General features: G+C 39.4%; 1 protein-coding gene across 5 annotated transcripts in view; it reads right to left on the minus strand.

Moving 5' to 3' along the window:
* The window catches only part of fmt (phosphatase 6 regulatory subunit 1-like protein fmt), a 516,745-nt gene that overhangs the window by 330,473 nt on the left and 162,322 nt on the right, over positions 1-23,950 (minus strand). For all 5 annotated transcript variants that reach the window (XM_067145523.2, XM_067145524.2, XM_067145526.2 and 2 more), the window contains exon 9: positions 16,896-17,048. In XM_067145523.2, the coding sequence (XP_067001624.1) occupies positions 16,896-17,048 (153 nt within the window). The remainder of the gene's footprint in view (positions 1-16,895; positions 17,049-23,950) is intronic.

The following is a 23,950-nucleotide window of genomic DNA, read 5'->3' on the forward strand; positions in this document are numbered from 1 at the left end:
TGTATTGAATATCATAATTCATTCTGGCGATTGTATAAATGTCGTAGTTACAAATTATTTGAACTAGTTATCTACCTCAGTTTCTTGACTGATGTTTTTATGCGATTGGTACTGCAACACGCATGTGGGCGAACTTGTTGAGTAAGGTGCCTTTACCTATTCATGTGTATTCGTGGCTGGATGTTTTATGATGTTCACTCATAGCTGGAAAACGATTATATTTGAGACAAAATTGCATCCTGTTTGACCTACATAACTGGAATTACAGGATTGACATTCTCATTTGTAAACTCCAGAGTTCAAATATATATTATTAATGTTATAATTGTTATTGTTGACAGTGTGTGGATTGAGAATGAGTTTGGAGTTGGTGTGAGAGGTTCTAAATGCTATTATGATGTTGTGTTTTTTTGTTTCGTTTTTAATATTAGAAATTTGGTAATGCTATTGACCTGCTGTACGACTGGCTGCAAGCTGCAATTAAAGACTTCGTACCTGCACAACGGGATACTACTAGCAAACATCAACACTGGATATCACAAGAGACCAGACTGATACTATTTAATAAGAAGAGAGCTTGGCGCCTGTGGAAAGACTTCCCTAACCCACACACTCACAACACCTTTGTTAAAATCCGCCGCCAGGCGAGGTTTATGGTCAGAAGAGACTACAAAACACACGTAGACACTGTCACTGAAAACGTCCGCAGCAATCCCAAGCACTACTGGAGTCTCATCAACACAAGGAGAAGGACGGAGCGGATTCCTGTCAGCGTGAACCACAACGATGCAACAGCAGATGGCACCGATCGCAATGAACTGTTCAACAGGTATTTCTTCTCCAACTTCTCCCCTCCCTTACAAAACCAACCGCTCCCTCCCGTTGGTACAGCTTCAAACAGAACCCTATCAAGCATAACTACCACACCAAGTGAAGTTCATAACCTTCTTCAAACTCTTCGTACCAACAAAGCTACCGGTGCCGACACTATAGGTCCTCTTTTCCTAAAAAAATACTGCCAGCACTCTTTGCGTCCCTCTCTCTAAATTATTTAACAGATGTTTTGCTGCGGGCTATTTTCCTATTACCTGGAAACAGGCAAATATTGTTCCACTTCTCAAATCAGGCAACAAATTTAATGTTTCATCTTACCGACCAATCTCTATTCTCCCCACACTATCCTTTATCTTTGAAAAAACTATACACCAGCGTCTCCTCGCATTCACTTTGCCGTATATCTCAACCAAGCAGCATGGTTTTCTACCAGGTGGCTCTTGTCTAACAAACCTGGCCACTCTGCATAGCTTTGCATCACACGCCATTGCAGCTAAATCACAGCTGGATATCTGCTACGTAGACATTTCGAAAGCTTTCGATTCTGTAGACCATACTCTGTTGCTCCATAAACTCTCCGAACGATTTAATATACATGTCAGTCTTCTGACCCTTCTTGCTGGCTTCCTACATAACCGTTGGCAGAGAGTGGTAATATCAGGCACTTCATCCTCATGGTTACCAGTCACCTCAGGTGTCCCACAAGGCAGTACTCTTGGCCCCTTGCTGTTTTCTTTGTTTATGGACGATCTGCCGTCCGAACTCAACGAAACAGCGAATACCCTACTCTTTGCTGACGACTGCAAGATATTTAGGGAGATCAGGAATCCAGCAGATGCAGCTCTGCTACAGTCCTCACTTAATGCCCTCTCGAACTGGTGCCGTACTTGGAAACTTATCCCCAATCCATAAAAATGCAGCCACATGACCATAACACTACGTAAATCTCCTCTACCGACATCATATTACCTATCGTCATAAAAGGAAGGAAAATTCCACCTAATCAATACATTTATTTTCTTGTAAAGTATTACAATCTAGGACCGGTTTCGACCCTTCACAGGTCATCCTGGTCGAAACCGGTCCTAGATTGTAATACTTTACAAGAAAATAAATGTATTGATTAGGTGGAATTTTCCTTCCTTTTATGACGATTGGTAAATGTCAATTCGGAAAATGAAATTCATAAATGAAGATCATATTACCTACTCGACAAGCCCATCACCGTGGTTACGCAACAGCGTGACCTAGGTGTAATATTTGATACAAAATTACAATTTAAGACCCATATAGAAACATATACAACCAAGGCTATGAAATTACTAGGCATTATCTATCGCTTCACAGAAATTTCTGACCCCATTGCTCTTCGTCACTTCTTCCTCACGATCGTTCAACCTCTCTTAAACTACTGCTCTCCAATTTGGACAACAGTCGCCCCCTCCAATACTAAGCAGTTAGACAGAGTGTCCTTCTTTGCTGCAATTGTAAGGAACAGAAACCCCAAGCTCAGAAATCTGACTACGCAGCAGGTATTAATGCCAATTAATGTGTCACCGCTGCACATCAGGCGACAGGTAGCTGACCTGAGTTTCCTCCACGAGATCTTAAATGGACATTACTGCTAGGAACATCTTGTCTCACTCTTCTCTCTCGGCGTTCCTTTCCGCTCCACCAGAACCAAAGACCTTCTCCACATTCCCCACACTCAGCACTCAATACTTCAACGATCTTTCCTAATCCTCCTCCCAACACTCTTTAACAATATTAATAGGAGACAAGAGCTTGATATAGCATCAAATAAAAGTGTATTCGAGAGGTGTGTAAATAGTATCTTAAAGATAAGTTAATGTGAAAAGATTATACCGCCATCTTGACCCACGACGACATGGCTATAAACATGGACATTCTCATGGTTTTCGATTTGGACAGTTATTAGCAGGATGTGTACCTGATCTTGTAATATTTTGTTATGTTTGTTATATTTTATTATGAAAGTTTCTGTTTGTTAAATAGTCTGTTGACAGTGCAAGTGAAATTTGCACGTGTAGCTGTATCTTGTGCTTCGTGAATAAATAAATAAATAAATAAATAAATAAATAAATAAATAAATAAATAAATAAATAAATAAATAAATAAATAAATAAATAAATAAATAAATTATTGAAAGTGAATGTGGAAAGCTTTTCTTTAGGAGTGGAATCTTTTTATAGGGTAGTCTTGGGTCTGCTCTTATATCTATGGATGATTCTGCTGATGAAGTTTCTACTGAAATTATTGTGTTCTGCAATACTGTAAATAGTATTTTTTTTTTTTTTTTTAATTCTTGCACGTTGAAGGGACAGTTAATGCTCTGAGTATCATGCTATTGTAAGCTACTTTCTTATGTATGTCTGGGTGCACAGAAGTTTGTTGGGTGGTACTGATGGTGTGGGTGGGTTTCCTGTATACATTAAAGGATAAAGTGTTGTTGCAGTAGCACATAATGGTTAAGTCCAGGTAACTGAGGGCTTTATTGTTTTCTGACTCTATGGTGAATTTTATATGTGGGCCAATGGAGTTGAGAAATTCAAGTACTGTGTTGCTGTTAGTAACACGGGAGTCTAAAATAACAAATGTGTCATCTACAAAGAGTGTTCAGTGTTGAATGTCGTTAACCTTGCCAATGATGTGAGAATGTTCTAAATGACCGATGTAAATATTCGCAAGCATCCCTGAAGCTGATGACCCCATGGGAAGACCTATCTGTTGCTAAATGACATTATTTAAAGTGAAGAAATTGTTATTTGATGTAAACTTGAGAATCCAAATAAATTCATCTATTTCGCCTATACTTAAATTGCTGAATTTGGAAGATTGTTCTTGATCAATTGTATGGTATTGTTAACGGGCACATTAGCATACGTGTTAGTAATGTCAAATGAATGAAGAGTGTATGTTTGGATAAATTAAGGTGTTTAATTTTATTGCAAAATTCTATGGAATTCTTTACTGATGTATTGACTTGAAAACTATAGTGTGATTTGAGGAATTTGTGAATGAACCATGGTACCTCATTTCTGAAATTGATAATGTGTCTTATGGGGATGTTGGCTTTATGGATCTTGAGTAGTGCTTTTGTTGTGGGAAGCTTCGGATTCATAATAATCATTTTGGATTTTTCAAGGTCATTAAACAAAAACGAAACGTTCTTAATTATGGTTTTTAGGTCTCTTTGTATTTTATTAGTTGGATATTTTTTAGAGGTTATGAAGTTGCTCTCTGTAAATAACGTTTGTGCTTTATTGATATAGTCACTTTTGTCCATGATTACGGTAGCGTTCCCCTTTGTCAGCTTTTGTTATTTTAAGTCATTGTCGGCATGTTAAAGATCTCTGGTGACACATTTGGTGTTTACCCGACAAAATTAATTAAATCTCAGCCATAGACACCCAAGAGAGTTTCGGTTTACTCGGTCTACCATCTAGTGGTGGCCTAGAGTAAAACGGAACGTCGAAATTGACGAGCAGACAGCCAGATGGCGTCAAATTGAAATGTCTGCACATGGTAGCTGAGGCCATACGATTATTATTATTATTATTATTATTATTATTATTATTATTATTATTATTATTATTATTATTATTATTATTATTATTATTATTATTATTATTATTAGTTTGTGGACTTAAGCTATGTGTTCTGTGTTGGGTTTAATGGTTTGTTGTTGATTAAGGATAGAAGATAGCTTGCGTTTGACTTCATATCGGACCTCTTCTTGTAAGTTTATGGTAAATAATTAATGGCTGCGGTAATTCGAATTCAGCTATGGTGGAAATTAAATTATCACGGTTAGAAGGATTACCCCAAATTATGTTTACGTCCCTTGCTCAGCACATCAAGATCATTGGCATCGAGATTGATTTTACTTCTGTTTGCTACAGGATGGTGAAAATCATTTGGCTTTTATGTTGTTTTGGGGTGTTATGTTTGCTAAGTGTTGTTTTTGAAAGAGCATTCCATTTATTGTCAAGTGTGTTCTGTTAGTTTCTGTTAGTTTACCAAAGTAAGTTTAAGTTTGTTAGAGACATGTAATTGGAATGACGTCCATTCAAGGGGGAAAAGGAGAGTGGAAATTTCTAAATGAGTTTCATATAGTTTGTGGTTCAGAAGAGATTTCTTTTTATGGAGAAATTTGATTTAGTCTTTAATCCAAATTTTATCAGTTTTAAGCTGAGTCGCTCGAGTTTTTGCAGGGTTCCTATGAGTTTTCTTGTGAATTTTAAAAATTTGAGGGTTAAGTTATTGATCAAGCATTTTTCAAAAAACAAAAGTCTTGCCCTAATTTGGCAACCTTTATTTTGAGATTGCAATAGAGATTAGCTTTCTTGCCTGCCTACAAGATATTGGAATCATTCCGTATTGACAGTTTTCCGTATTGATAATTAATACGGAATGATTCAATTATCTCTTGTAATGGAAATGCCATCCAGGCAGCCAAGAAGGCTAACCTTTATTGCAATCTCAAAATAAAGGTTGCCAAATTAGGGCATGACTTGCTTTTTTTGAAAAAATGCTTGATCAATAATTTAACCCCCATATTTTTAAAGATAGGAACACAGTTCACAAGCTGTTGCCTCTTCACTTTTCAGAACGATGCACTAACGCAAGAAAGTTGTACGAGGGCTGTATGGTACAGACAGATGGGTGACATTAGACGAAGCATATGTGTACCTTAGTAATTGTAAAAAAAAAAAAAAAAAAAACGCTCGATTTACTACCGACCTAGACACAAAAAATGTTATCAAACATTGTATAAAGAATGTCAGGAAAGTTTTCTAAGGGGTTTCGTGATCACTGCTGGATACTCCTACACTGGCAAGTTAACCATTCACCATTCACCATGTCGCTAATAATATGAATGTGAACTCTACATAATATTAGCACTGTATGGGAGAACGAAAAATCAGGCATGGGTACATCATGATAAAGCATCCAGCCACACCTCTTGTTCGATTCGTCTCTTCTTAAAGAGAATGGAGATGAAAACTGAAATCCATGGAATTCCTTTTACTGACATTAGGGCAAAGGCACCCGAGGGGTCACCCATGGACTTCTGTGCATTTGAACTCATAAAAAGGCTCTTAGGAAATAGACGTCCACGCACTATCAATGGTCTCTGCAAAGCCCGTCATGAGGAGTGGGATAAGATAAATATGTTACATCTGCGAGAAAGTCTGCAACAGAAATTACGTTGTCGGGCTATAGCAAGAAATGCTGGCTTTCCAAGTGAGCATGATCATTGGTGGAGACATGGCTTTTCACAAGCTAATTACTCTTCAAACATCGTCCCCAGAGATCAAGAAAAACATTCTGTAAATTATGATTCGTACAAAATTCAACCAGCCAACTTGCTCTTTTAATTCCTTTGTCCCGGTCCGAATTCTCCTACGACATTACCTTCTCTTCCTTGGCCTACCAAAGCATTGCAGTCTCCCATACTGTATTAATCTTCTATTTCTTCATATATTGATTTCGCATTTGCTGAACTAGGAGGCATATAGGCCTGCACTACTGTGGTGCGCAATGGCTTGGTGTCTATCTTGACAAAAATAATTTGTTCACTATGCTGGTCATAGTAGCTTACCCCTGCTCTATTTTCTTATTCATTATTAGACCAACTCCTGCATTTCCCATGTTCAATTTTGTGTTGATAATTCTGTGGTCGCCTGACCAAAAATCCTGTTCCTCCTATAAACAACAAACTCCACTTATACCAACTACATCTAACTTTAGTCCATCCATACCTGCCAACTTTACAAAACCAAAAATCAGGAGAGAGTGATATGAATATCAGGAGAAATCAGGAGATACAATTGGTCAAAACGGCTTATTCTACATGTCTTACGCAATACAGTACTATGATATATTTATAACACACATTGTCTCAACGCCCGACTGTTGCTGTAACGAGGCAACAAGGCTAAAAATTACACATTTCTATTACCTCATAGGAAGTATGTGAGTGAGAGGATCAGTCTATGATAAACCTTCCGAAAATAGTATGGACTCCTGCTCCATATGTGTGAATCGGTAATGCACTTAAATGCCATTACTTAGCAAATGCATAGATTAATATATTGCATCAAGTGCCCGTGCGACTATGCGAAGCGCCATGCCATTTGTATCAAATAACTAGCTGTTGTGACCGTTCTTCGCTATGGAATTCTCAGAAAGACTGTCCTTATAGTTTTCCTAACTGAAGTCAACCAAGGTCAGTATGAATGTCACAATTAAAAGTAATGCTGTCATATGAAATATTCAATAAAATGAAAAACTATTAATAATCATGACAGTGTCGATCTAACAGTTCAAAGTTCCAGAGCTAGAATGACCAGGCCGCAGACAGCCGCGAACACTACTGTGTCATTATTCCATTTAAGATGATGGTACAAAATGAGACGAAATGTAATGACAATTTAAAAGTCCGAAATCCTCCAGTGACCAGAATTCAAAACATGATGAAGAAGAATGAATGGATGGATATAAATTTAAAACAATCAGTGGATCCGACCCGCAATGCCTCACATTCCCAGAAACTAACGTTAATCAATAGTATTACTGACCAAGGGGCTGCATCTAGAGCACAATCCTGAATCGATGACGGTTGTAGTCTAAAGAGGTCAAAAATCCAGGTCATCAGCCCTCATAATGGTACTTATTGCTAGGAGATTAGAACCATAGTATTTGTCATGTTGCGGTACTAATCAAAAGTAGCGTAGACTCGCGGTATTCAACACATTATGGTACTACTCACAGGTAATGCAATGCGCACATGTAACACAGGCCTATGGTGTTTCTCACATTCCGGCGCCATTTACAGGCGTACTAATCACGAGGACTCATACTATCCTGTGGTGTTCCTCACACAGTGGGAACTAATCATAGGTAAGGCAGACCCATGGTGTTGCTCATAGAGAGGTACTGTAAAACTCACCCTGAGTCACACATTCTTGCTACTAATCACAAACCTATTGTGGTCCTAACTATAAGTAGTCTCATGGTTCTAATTCAAACATCCCTAGGTCGCTCCTTTTATTCGCCTCTTATGACAGGCAGGGGATACCGTGGGTGTATTTTTCGCCTGCATCCCCTACCCACGGGGAGGGGGTGTTTGGTCCACAAAAGATATTTTATTTCGCTCAAGTCCTCTAGCAAGCCGGTTAGGACCCCTATACCCCACGCGGGAGTATTACCTCTCTCCCTGTTACACCAGCATAGTAGGTTCGTGGTTATTCCGTTTAAGTGTGCATACTGCTCATTCCAATCACTACCTCAGAGTAGGGATCAAATAGCTGGAATACTATGATGATCCAGTGTGTTACGTACCAGTAGTATCAGAAAATTTATGAACCAGAGGAATGGCATGCTAAAGAAGAGAGAGATCTAACTCCCCAGCTACTTCCCGCCAATATTCAGGCAGGCTGTTGTACTAGATACGCAGCAGTAATCCCATCTATCGGAGATAAATGGCAGCAGAATACACAAAGCACATCACAACAAACAATGATCAATGTAATGTTATTGTTGATCAATTTTGCAAGCTGTCTATATTGCAGGTCTTCACATTTAGTTTTCTTCCGTCTCTGTGATATTAGAGCATCTAATGTAAAGTGAGTCCTCCTTTCTTTTATGACTCCCTCTTGTGTTATTATTGAAGCAATCGTTCCTTCACGACTTTTTTCTCATTCTTATAATCATCTTCACAATATTATTATAGTCGGTACACTAAAACTGAATAAGACATAAATAATAAAAAGTTGTACTCTCTCTTTTTTTATGTAGTACTTTTTCATATGAACAATTAGATAGGTAATTAAAAATTAAATTTTTGTACCTTCCCCTAAACTACCATTTCGAACAGGGAGAATAAAATCATTTATAGCGTAGACTGTAGTTCCATATTCCCCAACTTTACATACCGATTTTCATTAAATTCTGTTCACCCATTTTCTCGCGATGCACGCATATACATACATACATCACATTACTGTAAATACATACATATATACTTACAGAAAATTACGGAAAATTAAAACGAGCATTTCCCCTGTTACTGTGGTCACGACCGGTACAGAAATATTCTTTTTAAATTTTGAGCAATCTACAGACACACTTATTTTAATTACATTGAGATAAATTAAAATTAGTCAGAATTGTCTCCAAATGGCTGCTAAAATCTCTGATGATGATGATGATGATGATGATGATGATGATGATTGTTGTTTAAAGGGGCCTAACGTCGAGGTCATCAGCCCCTAATGGTATGAAATGAGACAAAATGGAATGACAAATTAAAAGTCTAAAATTCTCCACTGACCAGAATTCAAAGCGTGAGAACGAAGAATGAATGGATGGGCATGAATTTAAAACAATCAGTGGATGCGACCCGCAATGCTTTACATTCACACAAACTGACGTAAAAGAATAGAATTACTGACCAAGGGACTGCTGCTAGAGCATAACACTGAATCGATGATGCTTGCAGTCTAAAGTGGGTCCAAAACCCAAGTTATCGGCCCCTCATAACGGTACTGATCGCTAGGAAAGTAGAACCATGGTATTTGTCCTGTTGCAGTATTAATCAAAAGTAGCAGAGACTCGCAGTATTACACACATTATGGTGCAACTCACAGGTTATGAAATTCGACATATAAGATAGACCTATGTTTTCTCACTTTGCGGCACCATTTACAGACAACGCAAAGCTATGGTGTTCATAACATAAGAGTACTAACCACAGGGACCTTCCCCTATCCCGTGGTGTTCCTCATATAGTGGGTACTAATCACAGGCAAGGCAGAACCATGGTAGCTATCATCCCATGGTCCTGCTCATATGGTGGTACTAATCACAGGTACTGCAAAAGCCGACCGCACGGTGCTCCTGTGTGCTACTAATCACAAACCTACTTGGTACCTAATATAGTGGTACTACGCGCAAGTAAAAGCGACCCATGATGCTCTCCGTGTGGCGGTACTAATCACAAGTAGTTTCATGGGTCCAAGACAATCATCTCTTGGTTGCCCCTTTTAGTCGCCTCTTACGACAGGCAGGGGATACCGTGGGTGTATTCTTCGTCAGCGTCCCCTACCCACAGGGCGTTGTGTGTTTGGTCCGCGAGAGGTATTTTATTTCCCTCAAGTCCGCTGGCAAGCCAATTAGGACCCCCCTATCCGCCACCTGGGACGCGCCACGTGGGAGTATCAAATCTCCACCCTGCTACGCCAGCGTAGTAGGTTCGTGGCCTATAATCTCTAGAAAAGTCACTAGTCGTTATCACTGAAATTCTGTCACTAAATTACTAAAAAAGACTCTACATCTAGCGATGTACAGGTTTCAATAAACATGCAAATTCACGCACATTTCTTGCATTAATAAACGTAGATATTTTGTTTGAAAGCCGCCAATGAGTGTAGGACTTCCGGCCACTGGCGTAAGAAAGCTGAAATGGCGGGATCTGAAAACAAATGTTTGAAATTCACTAACAAATAAGCTAAAATCAGGAGAAATAACAGAATAATCAGGAGGCGGGAAAAATGTTGAAAATTGGGAGTCTCCCGCCTAAATCAGGAAAGTTGGCAGGTATGTCTATCTATTTCCCTTTCAGATTCTCTAAACTACCAGAACGACGACGCAAACTCCTAACATTCTCTGCTCCAACTCGCATAATTTTTGTATTCATCTTCTACAATTGCCCCCTCCCATGTTGTCCCGACCCGGAGATACGAATGGGGCACTATTTTACCTCCAGAATATTTCACCTGGGAGGAAGCCATCATCAGTAAATCATTAATTCATACAAAGAAAGCTGCATGTCCTCGGGAACACATTACAGCTGTAGTTTCACATTGCTTTCAGCTGTGTAGCAGTATCAACACTGCTAAGCCATGTTAAATATTATTACAAGGCCACATCAGTCCAGACTATCACCCTTGTAACTTCTAAAAGGCTGCTACCCTCCCTAATCCATGAATCATTCATTAGTCTGGTCTCTTAACAGATAGTCCCCCATAAGTCCAACCCCTCGTCCACGTCGTGGGGGACGGGCAACGGTATGAAGTAGGGGATAGCCTGTAAGGGTGAAGTACAGCGGGGACCTTGTGTGCCCCAGGACCGCTACGGTAGCTGTGAAGGCCTTACAGGAACCCTGAAAAGTAACGGCTAACGGGGCTCTGGTGAAGTCCTTAACGGCAACTGAGGCGGAGAAGGAGACCTTTGGTACGGCAAAGTTGGCGGAGGAGGTAACCCTTCCTCTTGGGGTAAAATAAAGAGGAAAACCACTGCCTTGTGGTGAAGAGGGATCTTCAAAGGCTAAGAGAGACTACCCCAACAGAAAACAGCAGGCTTGGAGGCGTAGGTGGCAGCGCCACCACCAAGCTCGGGTGCTGTGGGCCAATAACTCGCACAACCTTAAATTACCTTATTACAGAAACATCAACAATGAGAAACCGGACGGATCCGAAGATGACGACCTTTGGCTTCAAAAGGCTAACGAAAATTGGGCTATGGAATGTGAGGACTCTGCGGGAAAGTGGAAGGCTACGACAGGCAGTGGCATGTATGAGGAGTTATGGCCTGAACATCCTAGGTTTGAGTGAGGTAAGATGGAGTGAGTTTGGGGAACTGGCAACCCATGATGGAGCTACATTTATATACTCTGGAAGACCCGAGGGCGACGGAGCGAGTTATGGAGGTGTGGGTATATTAATGGATAAGGAGGCCAGGAGGAGCCTTATGGAGTGGACGGAAAGGATAATAGTGGCACGTTTTAAGACCAATATTAGAAACATTGTGTTGATAGTATGCTATGCACCTACGGAGTCAACGGAGGACGAAGACAAACAGACGTTCTATGGACATCTTAATAGAACGGTTAAGAAACAGAAAAGGAAGGATATCATCCTAGTTGGAGGAGATTTGAATGCAAAAGTGGGACAGGACAACGAAGGACTTGAACATATTATGGGAAGGCATGGTTTAGGGGAACGAAATGAGAATGGACAGCTATTTGTGGACTTCTGTGCAAGCCACGATTTGGTTATTGGTGGTACTATATTTCCACAAAAAGACTGCCATAAGGTGACATGGGTATCACCGGATCATAGGACAGAAAACCAGATAGATCATGTGGCTATTGGACGAAGGTGGAGGAGTTCATTGTTGGATGTGAGGAATAAGAGACGTGCAGACATTGGTAGTGATCACCATCTTGTTGTGGCTACCTTTAGAATGAAGATACAGGCACAAAAGAGAAGGATAGAGCAAATAAGGAAGCGATATGATGTTGGAAAGCTAAGGGATGACAGAAATGTGAAAGAAGCCTTCAGGATAGAACTAAAGAATCGATTCCAAGCACTCACTGAGGTGGAGGATGAAACTATTGAGGAAAAATGGGTGAAGACTAGATCTGTATTTACTGAAGTAAGTGAAAATATCCTGGGTTTTAAGGACAGGAGGAAAAAAGACTAGATGACTGACCAGACATGGGAAATTATCAGACAAAGGAAAGAGATAAAGGAAGTAATGAATGTATGTAAGACACGAGCAAGGAAGGCAGAATTGCAATCCAAATATGCTATGAAGGATAAGGAAGTAAAGAGAAGTGTGAGGAGAGATCAAAGGAAATGGATAGATGACCTATCTCAACAAGCAGAGGAGGCAGCCAGAAAGGGAAATCTTAGAGAACTCTATACCATCACCAGAGTTCTGGCAAGGAAGCAGATGCAGAAAAACCGTCCAGTCAGAAACAAAGATGGTGTCCTCCTAACAAACTCCGAGGATCAACTGAAGCGATGGCAGGAACATTTCTCTGCAGTGTTAAACCACTCCTTGGAGGAGCAAGTAGATGCAGGAGAAGGCGAAGAAGAGGAAGAAACCCAGCCTGACCCAAGGATTAAAGTCTGCATTCCAAGAGTGGAGGAAATCAAGCGGGCATTGAGAGAGTTACATATTGGTAAGGCAGCAGGTGTTGACAATATTCCAGCAGAAGTCATAAAGGTTGATATGGATACCACTGCCAATATGTTGCAGCCGCTATTTGAGAAGATATGGCTTAATGGAGAAATGCCAACAGATTGGAAATGTGGGTTGCTGGTGAAGTTGCCAAAGAAGGGCGATACGTCAAACTGTAACAACTGGAGGGGCATTACGCTTCTTTCACTCCCTGGCAAAGTCTTCATCAGGGTTTTGTTGAACAGAATTAAGGAGTATATCAACTTGAGGCTCCGACGGGAACAGGCAGGCTTTCGATCAAATCGCTAGTGTGTAGACCAAATAAACACCTTGAGGATAATTCTGGAGCAGTGTGCTGAATGGTCATCTCGCCTCTATGCAGTGTTCATCGATTTCGAAAAAGCTTTTGATTCGATCAACAGAGAAGCTATGTGGAAGGAAGTGAAGCGGTATGGTGTGCCATCACAAATTACCAACCTCATTCAGGAAACATACCGTGATTATACATGCAGAGTCATACATGAGGGCCGTGTATCTGAACCTATATCTGTACGTTCGGGAGTACGTCAAGGTTGTATCCTCTCGCCAACCTTGTTCCTGGTGGTGATTGATGCGGTAATGCGAAATGTAACGCGAAATGTGAAACGTGGTATCCAGTGGGGATTGGCAAATAGGTTAGAAGACCTAGACTTTGCTGACGATGTGTGTCTCCTGTCTGAGGCACATGGTGAAATGCAATCAAAGATTGAAGACTTGGTAAAAGAAGGAAAAAAGGTGGGACTAACGATTAACTCAAAGAAGACCAAGGCCCTAAGGATGAACACCAACAAACTAGACCCATTTGTCTTCAGCGATGAACCTATAGAGGATGTGGATAGTTTCACCTACTTGGGCAGTGTAGTTTCCAAAGATGGAGGAGCAGTACAGGATGTTTCTCAACGTATACAAAAAGCGAACGGTGCCTTTGTTCGGCTCTATCCGGTATGGAAGAACAACAAAATATCTATCAGGACCAAACTTCGCATTTTCTGAAGTAATGTCAAGGCTGTTCTACTGTATGGGTCCTAGACCTGGAAAGTGACTAAAGTGATTACCTCCAAGTTGCAGACCTTTGTCAACCGCTGTTTAAGGAAGATTTTAAACATCTACTGGCCGGAAGTAATCTCCAATCATGAACTATGGAGAAGGACGGGTGAAACCGAGATGGCCATACAGATAAAGTGGCGGAAATGGAAATGGATAGGGCATACGTTGAGGAAAGGGAATGAAGCCATCGAGAGAGAGGCACTGGATTGGAACCCGCAGGGTAAAAGGAGGAGAGGAAGGCCCAAACAAACGTGACGAAGATCTGTACACATGGAGGCAATGGAAGAAGGCAAGACCTGGAGAGAGGTGAAGAGGTTGGCTGACAACAGGATCAGATGGAGATGCTTTGTTGATGCCCTATGTTCCACAAGGAACAACAGGAATTAAGTCAAGTAAGTCAAGTCTTGACAGATAGTTATGGCTCAGCTACTGCTTCATTGAAACGTGTAAGCCTTACCACTGAGGCAAAGTCACATGGTTCATGCTCTGAATCACTTGAAAGAGTTTCTATTCTATGTAGTGTGTTCCATATTGAGTTGGGTGGTACTGCACTGAACTTGTCAAAATATAACTAGATAAAAACAGCAGTGGTAGGAGGGAACTGTAAAGTGTCCTTCGTAAAGAACAAGTTCACGCACCTTTTAGTGATAGATGGACACCCGAGTGCTAAATCAGTCGACCTCGGTTATCTTCGAGATACGTACTGGCAACCTTTGAAACACAAACTATGAATCGTTTATGCATCGCTGTGCGACATTTGGCGTACTAGTACTGTTGTTGTTTACACAGCAAAGCCAAACTACAGAATTCATGCTAGGAACAAGATTCGCATCGAGAAATGTTATATAATGTGTGTATGACACAGCTGTTGGCTTAAGATAATAAAGGTTTAGAAAATTCATATCGATCGATAATATTATCGATTCAATTCAGATTTCTTTTCCATACAGTTGGCAGTATTACCGGAACCGGGAGAGCTCCCGCCTTACTTCTCACCACGGACAAAAATCTATCGCTAAGAGGTGTGCATACTACACTCTCAAGGTTCACAAGACTAACACGGAAAGACAGTGGTTTTTTTTTTCAAAAGACTGCATTTCTATTACAATTGAATATCCCTATTTAGTTTCTAAAATAACAACAAATATATGCCAAGAGTAAATTTACAAGGACTTTCAGTATAATAGACAAAAACCTTCCTCTATATGAAAACAAATCCACAATAATTACATACAGATATCTAAACACACTTTGAAATGCTTCAAATATGAACATACAATCACATGATAATAAATCTGAACAAAACAATAATATACACCTTTTTCCCCCCACCTAACCTTAACCTTTAATGTTTGCTAATGGCTAATAAGCCCTCCTTTCTATTTTATAAGTAGCTTTACACAATTTGGCATATTTACCACACACTTTGAGCACATTTTATACATTCATTATCATGAAATGACACTGTAACTAGAAACTCTACCATGCATATTCTTATGGAACAGTTAAGTTTTGTGTCTCCTTTCGCAAACGCCTGCATATTTTCTATTGGTTTAATGCCAGGAGAGTTCCCTGGCCACACTGGCCACACACCTCCCGTCAACTGGTACTAAGGATTCTAGTTCATCATGTGATAAACATCCCCAAAACATCATCTTCACGATGCATGAAGCTCCCACGAAATTATAAAGTTGGTACGATGGCTGAAAGGGGGTTCACTCAGCCTCTAGAGGTCAAACGAGTAGAGGTGGTTCGATTCCCACCTCATCCATAGTTTCCCACTTCACCTCCAGGGAAATGCCAGTAAAGGTTGTTGGTTCATTCTTCCCTCGGTGCTCATATTGAAGCCTCTGCCCCTACACTTCAAAATGACTCTCACCAGCGAAAAGAACTTTTATCCAGTGTTCCATGTCCTATCCTGATAACTACGTGTCCACAAGAGACTTTTCCTGCATATTTCTCCTCTTAGAAGGTGTTTCTTTACAGGTCTCCAGGCATTCCTTCCAGTTGCCAGAAGTCTATGATGAACAATAGAAAAATGCAGATTCACTCTCTTTCCCTCCCAATTCCCAAGCCAAGTCCACAGCAATGTGCCTGTGGTTTGATTTACTTCTTCTGAGGAGAAAATGTTCATCAGCTGGCATTGTCCTCTTTTTCCTGATACAATTTCCCTTTTTTTCGGTAAAATTACGCCAGTCTGTTTATGCCACTAAATAATTAATGGCTTTCACCACAGATTCTACCAAACCAAAAACTTCCACCAGCCGAACAAAGACTGTGAACGTAACCTAAGCAACTATCATTGTGAAAGATACCATGCACAAAACTGCAAAATGAGGACAACCTCAATAATAAGAATGGCATTAGCATAGTTGACCATCTGTACAAAAATTGTTTTTGCACATTGTGCGGTTTTCATTTAATAATAATATAACAGGAAATTTAGTAACTAACTCTCTTTGTGAGATAATGCTACAACAGCACTGCTTCCAGGAAGACATATCTACTCAAGACATAGATATTACTAATCACACAAATAAACCTCAAAATTCCTCAGAAGTGAAACACATTGAAATAAATACATTTTTAACCTAAAGCAACAATCACACAGATTAATTAAAATGAATAATAGTGCAAAGAATGCATAGATATCACGGGATCTAAGAATAAACAATGTGTAACACACTGTTGCCAACCATTAGAAAATTATGGAAAGAAACTAGTTCCAATTAATTTGCACAGTACTGTAATACAGAACTTTGTTTTACAGAAAATTATTACTAACCAACATTATGTTTTTACTTTGATAGAAACAGCTCTAGTTATTCTATTTCATAACAATTACTTTAAAAAAGAAGATCTCTTTGCTTAATTTCTTACTATTATACCAGTGTCAAAAGATTATTCACCAATTAATTTAATTTGGGAACTTGTATATTCTCTCTAACTACCTTATTATAACAATATCTGACAATCCTTACCAATAAAACTTCCACTGTACCAAGATGAGCCAATTCTTTATTTACTTCTGAATTATTTGTTGCTAGAAGGGAGGCTAATAATTTGGTAACATGTAGCCTTGTGTTCCCAAGAGGAGGATCTAAAAGTCCTGCCGTTGTCTTCACAGCTGGTTTCTAAAAGAACATATAAAAATTGAAACCATACAAAAATTGAAACCCTTTAGTAAATACAAATGCACATGTTATTACATGAACTGAAGTGTTACAGGTCACACAGTTGCACGTAGTGAACAGAACAGCAAAATTACAGCTCTTCAACCAAGATAATTTATGATACCTCAACATAATTACACTGCTGCCCACAAAGCATGTAAAGTAACTAAGTTTTCCTAAACAGGTTTGAAATCCAGTACTGAAAAATTACACTAATGAGCAATTAAATACAAAACATCTAGTTAGTAGTACGTAGAACCCACTTTCACCTCAAGGCCAACGGCGATGTGCCGTGGCGTGTACTCCACAACACATTAGAAGCTTTGGAGAGCCAAAATAGTCTATAGCTGCCGTTCAGCCTCCCATAATGCGTGGAGATTAGTCCAGGGTGCGCACATCCCTTTCAGCAGCATCCCAGATGTGCTCAATCAGGCCAAGGTTGGGTGAACCTTGGTGCCAGGCTAGTATCCTCATGTCCCTCAAGTGTTCAATGCACCAATCAGTCACAGTTAGAGAGGAATGACTTAATACATTTTGTTCCTCTAGGTACAAGTCTCCTACACGGTGCAAGAGGCAAAGACATGGACATGATTTGACAGCAGGTTCCTGTATCATTCGCCAGTAATGGTCATTGGCAGATGTACCAGGGGTTCCATTTCATCCCACACGAATAATCATATGAGGATACCACCTTCTACTGCCCTAAACTATACTGACTTGTAAGACATATCCATTGCATCATGTGTTTGATGATGCACTCGTACCCCGCCATTGGCATGTTCTAATTGGTACCTCCACTCATCTGCTCAGGTCACCTTTTCCAACATCAGTCAGTGCCTTTTGGTGTGCAGTGAACTGAAGTACCCTAGTGGGATTGCAGGTTTGTATCCCATCTGAAGAAGATGGTTCCGGATGGTATGGCTGCACACACTTCGTTGATGTCCAGCAATGACTTCTTGAGTGATCTGCTGAACTGCGGCCCGTCTATCCATTCTTACCAGCTGAGCTAGTTGATGGTAACATGTCATCAAAAAGCTGTACACCATGGCATCTGACATTAGCAAAAGTGGTTTTGACCTAATCCACGTACTCACGATACACTGTTGACACGGTGGCCCATGGGAAGAAAGGATAGTGCCTGCACAACTTCAAAGATCGGGCTCTGACAACCTGGCAACAATCAAATGCTCCTGTCTTACCCATGCTGTGCTTAACTGTTACTCACACAGCCAGTACAAGACTTGATGACATCGCAGTAATATACTACATTGTACATAACATTTGCCAGGTAGACCACAGCATCATTTCACTAAAACAGAAACTATCTCTAATTCAACTGCTCATCAGTGTATAAGCATTACATTTGCATTGCTCCATTAACAGTAGCTCTAGGCTATCAATATCACAGCATCAGATTGCATGTGATAAATTTCGTATTGTCAAAAAGTATCAACTTGTAAAAATTTAAATTTATAATTCCACCTTTACAATACTGTAATTGTTTTATTAATAAGACAAAATTAGTGAATAAAAAGTATACGATTCTTGTGACGTGGCGTATTAGCGTCTTGTCAATCTTGAATCTTAAAACAGCACAACATGAACATGATGTGAACCATGAAGTCCAGTTATTGCACAGGTTAAAATGTCGTTACATGCATGGCATTGCACAAATATAATACAACATGAGTGGCTATGCGATTTAAATTAACCACATAGTTATCATGAAATTGTGAACATATTGCACATGTTCCTGAATGTGTACTTAATATAGTGTAATATTAATGCCACATTAAAATAGCTTCTTGTGATGAGTTGAAGAAAGGTGGACTTATGTTGAAGGATGCAAGTTGAACTTGGTTGTGTTGTTGACAATATGGGCCTAAAAAGGAATGAAATACGAATGAACAAATTAAAAATTCAATGTTAATTGTAAACTGTGTGCCCATCTGGTCACTTCCCTCCTTTCCCGTCCTGTGCTGTCCACTTCACATCAAGTGTTAAAGCTAATTGAGTGCAGTCCTCGCAGGCCGTTGAGGACTGACTTGGAGGGGAAGTTGTGGGGAGTTTGATGTAAGGGGAGAAGTGTGAAGTAATGCATTACTTATGTGCCTTCATGTAAAGAATTTAATGATTATCTCCTCGAAAAGTATATTGATTTTTTCCGATATTTCATTTAGATTATAAATCGGGTTGCATTTTTCATCAATATTTATAAAAGTGTTTTCAAATTCAATAGATTCCCTTTTCTTACTTAACTGAAGAATTTGTAGGTCTTGTTTCATGTCCGTGAATGTATGATTGGTATCAACCCTATGAGAACCAATTGCCGATAATATGCCGTATTTATTTTACAATTTTTTATTACAATTTACGAACTTCATCATAGGCCAATCTATTTCCCCTTCCCCTACTAATAGCACTGCTCCCCCCTCCCCAGCCACCCCTAGCCAAGTTCCACCGGGCGAGAGGAAACATAATTATAACACGCGCAGTAGTGTGGCGAGAAACAAGTCAGAGCGAGGCTCAGGTGTGAACCCGCTATAGGGAGTTTCACCAACTTTAATGGTAAATTTTTAAATGTCACGCATTCATGACGGAAACTCATTTCTTAAATTTCCAAGGGTTTTTAACCCATTAATTTTATATATCTCTTTCTTTCCACACCTTGTCTTTTTAAAATGGAAAATTCACAAGAATTAAGCTACCAATATGGTGGTCATCCAGCGCAGATCTTTGCCATACGACAGGCTATCTCAGAAGCATTAGATTCCTTCTACCAGAAATATCTTATTTTTTGAAAGGAATTTCCTATGAATATTCTGATGTGGATTTGGTCCCAGTTTCCTATTCCGAGGCCAGAATTCAAATCTCTCTCAGTCAGTACACTGAAGTTACCAGCTACTAGCACTGCATGTCATATTCTCAAGAAATGTCATTCAAATTTTAACACTGAAGATTTTTTTTTTTTTTTTTAAGAAGTCATTAACAATTTTATGTAAATAGTGTGTGTATTTTGTCTTTAGTCTATTCTCAAACAGTCCATAAAGGACATGGGTTCTCCTATTTTTAAATTATTAAACAGCAACAATGAGCATTGTAATCTGTTACGAGATGTTATGGCTGGCATGTCATATTTTCAAGAAATGTCATTCAAATTTTAACAGTGAAGATAAGTTTTTTTTTTTTTTTGCAAGAGGTGATGGACAATTTTATGTAAATAGTGTGTATATTTTGTCTTTAATGTATTCTCAAACAGTTCATAAAAGACATGGGTTCTTCCATTTTTAAATTATTAGGCAGCAACAATGAGCACTGTAATCTGCTACGAGACGTTATGGCTGAAGAAGTCTCAAATGAGACGAAAGATGTTCCAAAGTATATTTTTTTAATATTAAATAGTTTTCACTTGTAAGTGTATTGATTGGGTGGACCATTAAAACTAACACTAGTCCCTTATACCTTATGCTAAAATTGCGGCCTGTCTGGCCGATGTAACTGGCGGGACATTGCTGGCACTTCAATTTGTAAACTCCTGATTTCTGAAATTTGTTACTGAAATTATTAATAGTGTACTAATTATAAAAAATGATGAGTGTTGTCGTTGGTTGACTTGAAAGAAACTTTCATATTAAGTTTCTTGAAAACATTCGTAATTTCATAGATTTTACAATGACTGTAGGTGAAAAGGGCGTAACTGTCTTCTCTATTTTTAGTATCTTTAGTTAATGTCGAGGGCCGATGACCTCGAAGTTAGGCCCCTTTAAACAACAGCAGCATCATCATCATCATCATCAGTTAATGTCGAAAACGATTTCTTCAACTTTGCTAATCGTTTTGTCCACATGATATTTTGAGTCAAACTATCCTTGCTGGTTTACCATTATTCTGCTGAAATCACTAAGAAGGCCAAGACCTCTTGCACTGTTGTCATGTAACAATAACACTTTGTTCCAGGAATTGTAGTTTATAGAAGGGACTTTCTTCATACTACATGTATGCAGAAAAATCCACAGCTTGTTTCCAGTTATAACCAGGTCAGGAATGGAAACCGCAGTGGCTGCCAAAGCCTGTCGCACTCCTCTGGGGCAATGATTAATGACTGACAGATGGAATGAAATTAAATGAAATGATATTGGAGAGTGTTGCTGGAATGAAAGATGGCAGCAAAAACCAGAGTACGCAGAGAAAAACCTGTCCCACCTCCGTTTTGTCCAGACGAATCTCACCTAGAGTGCAGTAGATATATTTTTATTTTATTTTCCCAGGGCAGACAGGTAGCAGGCCTGATTCCAAGAAGGAGCTGCTGTACAGAAGTCTTTTAACACATCTTTCAGGACAGGTTAGATTTTGACACAAATCGCATGAGCTCACAGAACGTTATGATAGTGTGTTTCCAGCTTTGAATAGGATGTACTCCAATAGATATATTTAGCTCAGAAGCAATTAGCAACCAAGGAAATTCCCTGCTATCACTTGCCCAGTTCATCCTTGATGGGAAAAGTTACAGCTCCCTTCCCCTTTCACTACCAACAAATTTCAACAGATTGGTCACACTTGTATTACTGTAGTGAACTCCATCATGCTGAAAGTGGAGTGCCGTGAAAGTGTAAAATTAAGAAATTATGTGAAAGAGTTCTGTATAAAGAGATCTTCAGTTCTGACAGAACAATTCTTTTATGTCACGCGTGTGAAGTTAAGGTAGCGGCAGTAAAGCGAAGCAAAAGCACTGCGCTATGGCTAAGCATAAAAGCTGCGCAAATTGAAAGTCTTCTGAATGGAGCAAGCAGGCTCTTTTGTTTATTACAGAAAAATCTTTGTCTGCCAAACTTTCCAATTACTCAAAAGACCTGTATAAAATGTTGGTATCTACCAATACTCCACTTAATAAAGTGAACGACAAACACTTCCAAAAACACTTAACTAATACAAAATTCAGTCAATCCCAGATGAAGGAAAATTATGAAAAAGTTATTGGCCCTCCTGTTATGAAGAAGCACTTCAAAAAATTAGAATTAGTATAGGCAACAATAGCGGCTGGATATCCGTTGATGAAACTAAGGATGTTTGTGGGAGGTATGTTGTGAGTGTTATAATTGGTACGCTTCTCGTGGATTGCCCGGGCAATATATATTTACTTCATTCAGAGGTTCTAGATGTAGCTAACAGATCTATAATTGCAATACTTTTTGACAATGCCATGAAGCTTTTGTGGGATGGAGAAGTTAAGCAAGATCTAATCTTGTTGTAAGTAACCCATGCTGTGCTATACATGGTGAATCCAGCAAGGGAACGCAAGGTATTCTACGCCAAAATGGTCCATTTAATGTGCCCTGCTCACAGGTTGCACAGAGTTGCTGAAGAAATATGGCAGAATTTTCCGGAATTTGAAAAGTTAATAGGAAACGTTAAGAAAATATTTGTGAAGGCTCCACTGAGAGTGGCAAAATTCAAAGATCATACGTCTTTGCTTCCTCTTCCTCCTCAGCCAGTGCTCATACAATGGGGAACATAGCTTAACTCAGTGGAGTATTCTTGTGAACACGACGAAACTCGATAAATTGTTTCTGCTTTCGACAGTAGTGAGGCATCAATAAAAATTGCACATGAACTGTTTTCCAATTAAAGAGATATGTCGAAAACTATCTCTTGCCTAAAAACTGCTGGTTTAGAATTATGTGAGAGTCTAGGAATAGTAAAGGACATGGTATCTAAAGTAGGACAATCATGAGGTAGTGTGTCAGTTCCATCAGTTCCAGTAAAGAACAAACTGAGTAAGGTAATGTGTGCAAATGAGGAATATGCAACAATGTGCAGAATTAGTGCCAATTTAGAGGGCAGTGGATCTGGCTTATGTGAAGACGACTCGCAGCTAAGCAACAGTGAACTAAATTAAAAACAAGAAATAAAGTGGTTCAAAATATTCAATATAAGGAAAATAAGAAATGTAATGTTACATTCTTAATTGTTTAAACGCGGTACCAGTTCCTGACCTCTATTCTGGGTCATCATCAGCCAATTAAATAAAAATATAAAACAATGCATAGGAAAACAATAAGTAAATTGGAAGAAAACTGAGAACTTACACAAGATGTGTGATCGTGATGAGTGTTCAACACCCAAATCTTTACTTGTCTTGCACTAATATCAACAACACATGCTCGCTTCATAAATTTTATATATATAATTCATGTCTTGCTTTAATTTTATTGATTTTGACTAATGATGGTCTCTAGCAAGGCTGAAACTAGTTTCATCAAATATATGTAACTTTTTTAAGGTTACAATAAATAGTATAGAATAGGTGGAAACCTTTAGCTTTTGTTTTAAGTTATGATGAAAAATGATCGTGAATCCAAAACAATCAGTGGATCCAATTCACAATACCTTGTCCAAAGCGGTCCAAATTCCAGGTCACCGGCCCCTCATCATCGTACTAATCATTGGTAAAGCAGAACCATAGTGTTCCTCATATACTGGTACTAATCATAGGTAACATAAACTCATGGTGTTCCTCACATGGTGGTACCAGTCACAGGTAATGTAGACCCATGGAAAGTCACACACAATCGTATTACTCACAGTTAACACAGACCCGTGGTGTTCCTCATATAGTGGTACTAATCGCGGGTGCCGACTAGAACTGTGGTGTTCCTCACATGGTGGTACTAATCACGGATGCTGACTAGACTCGTCGTGTCCTCACATAGTGGTACTAATCACAGACTACATATACTCATAGTGTTCCTCACAAAATGGTACTAATCATAAGCAATGTAGACCCATGCTGTATCACATACTATGGCACCACCCACAGGTAACACAGACCCATGGTGTTCCTCAGATAATGGTACCACTCACAG

Source organism: Anabrus simplex, chromosome 4 (genome assembly GCF_040414725.1).
Source record: "Anabrus simplex isolate iqAnaSimp1 chromosome 4, ASM4041472v1, whole genome shotgun sequence".
NCBI classification, from domain to species: domain Eukaryota; kingdom Metazoa; phylum Arthropoda; class Insecta; order Orthoptera; family Tettigoniidae; genus Anabrus; species Anabrus simplex.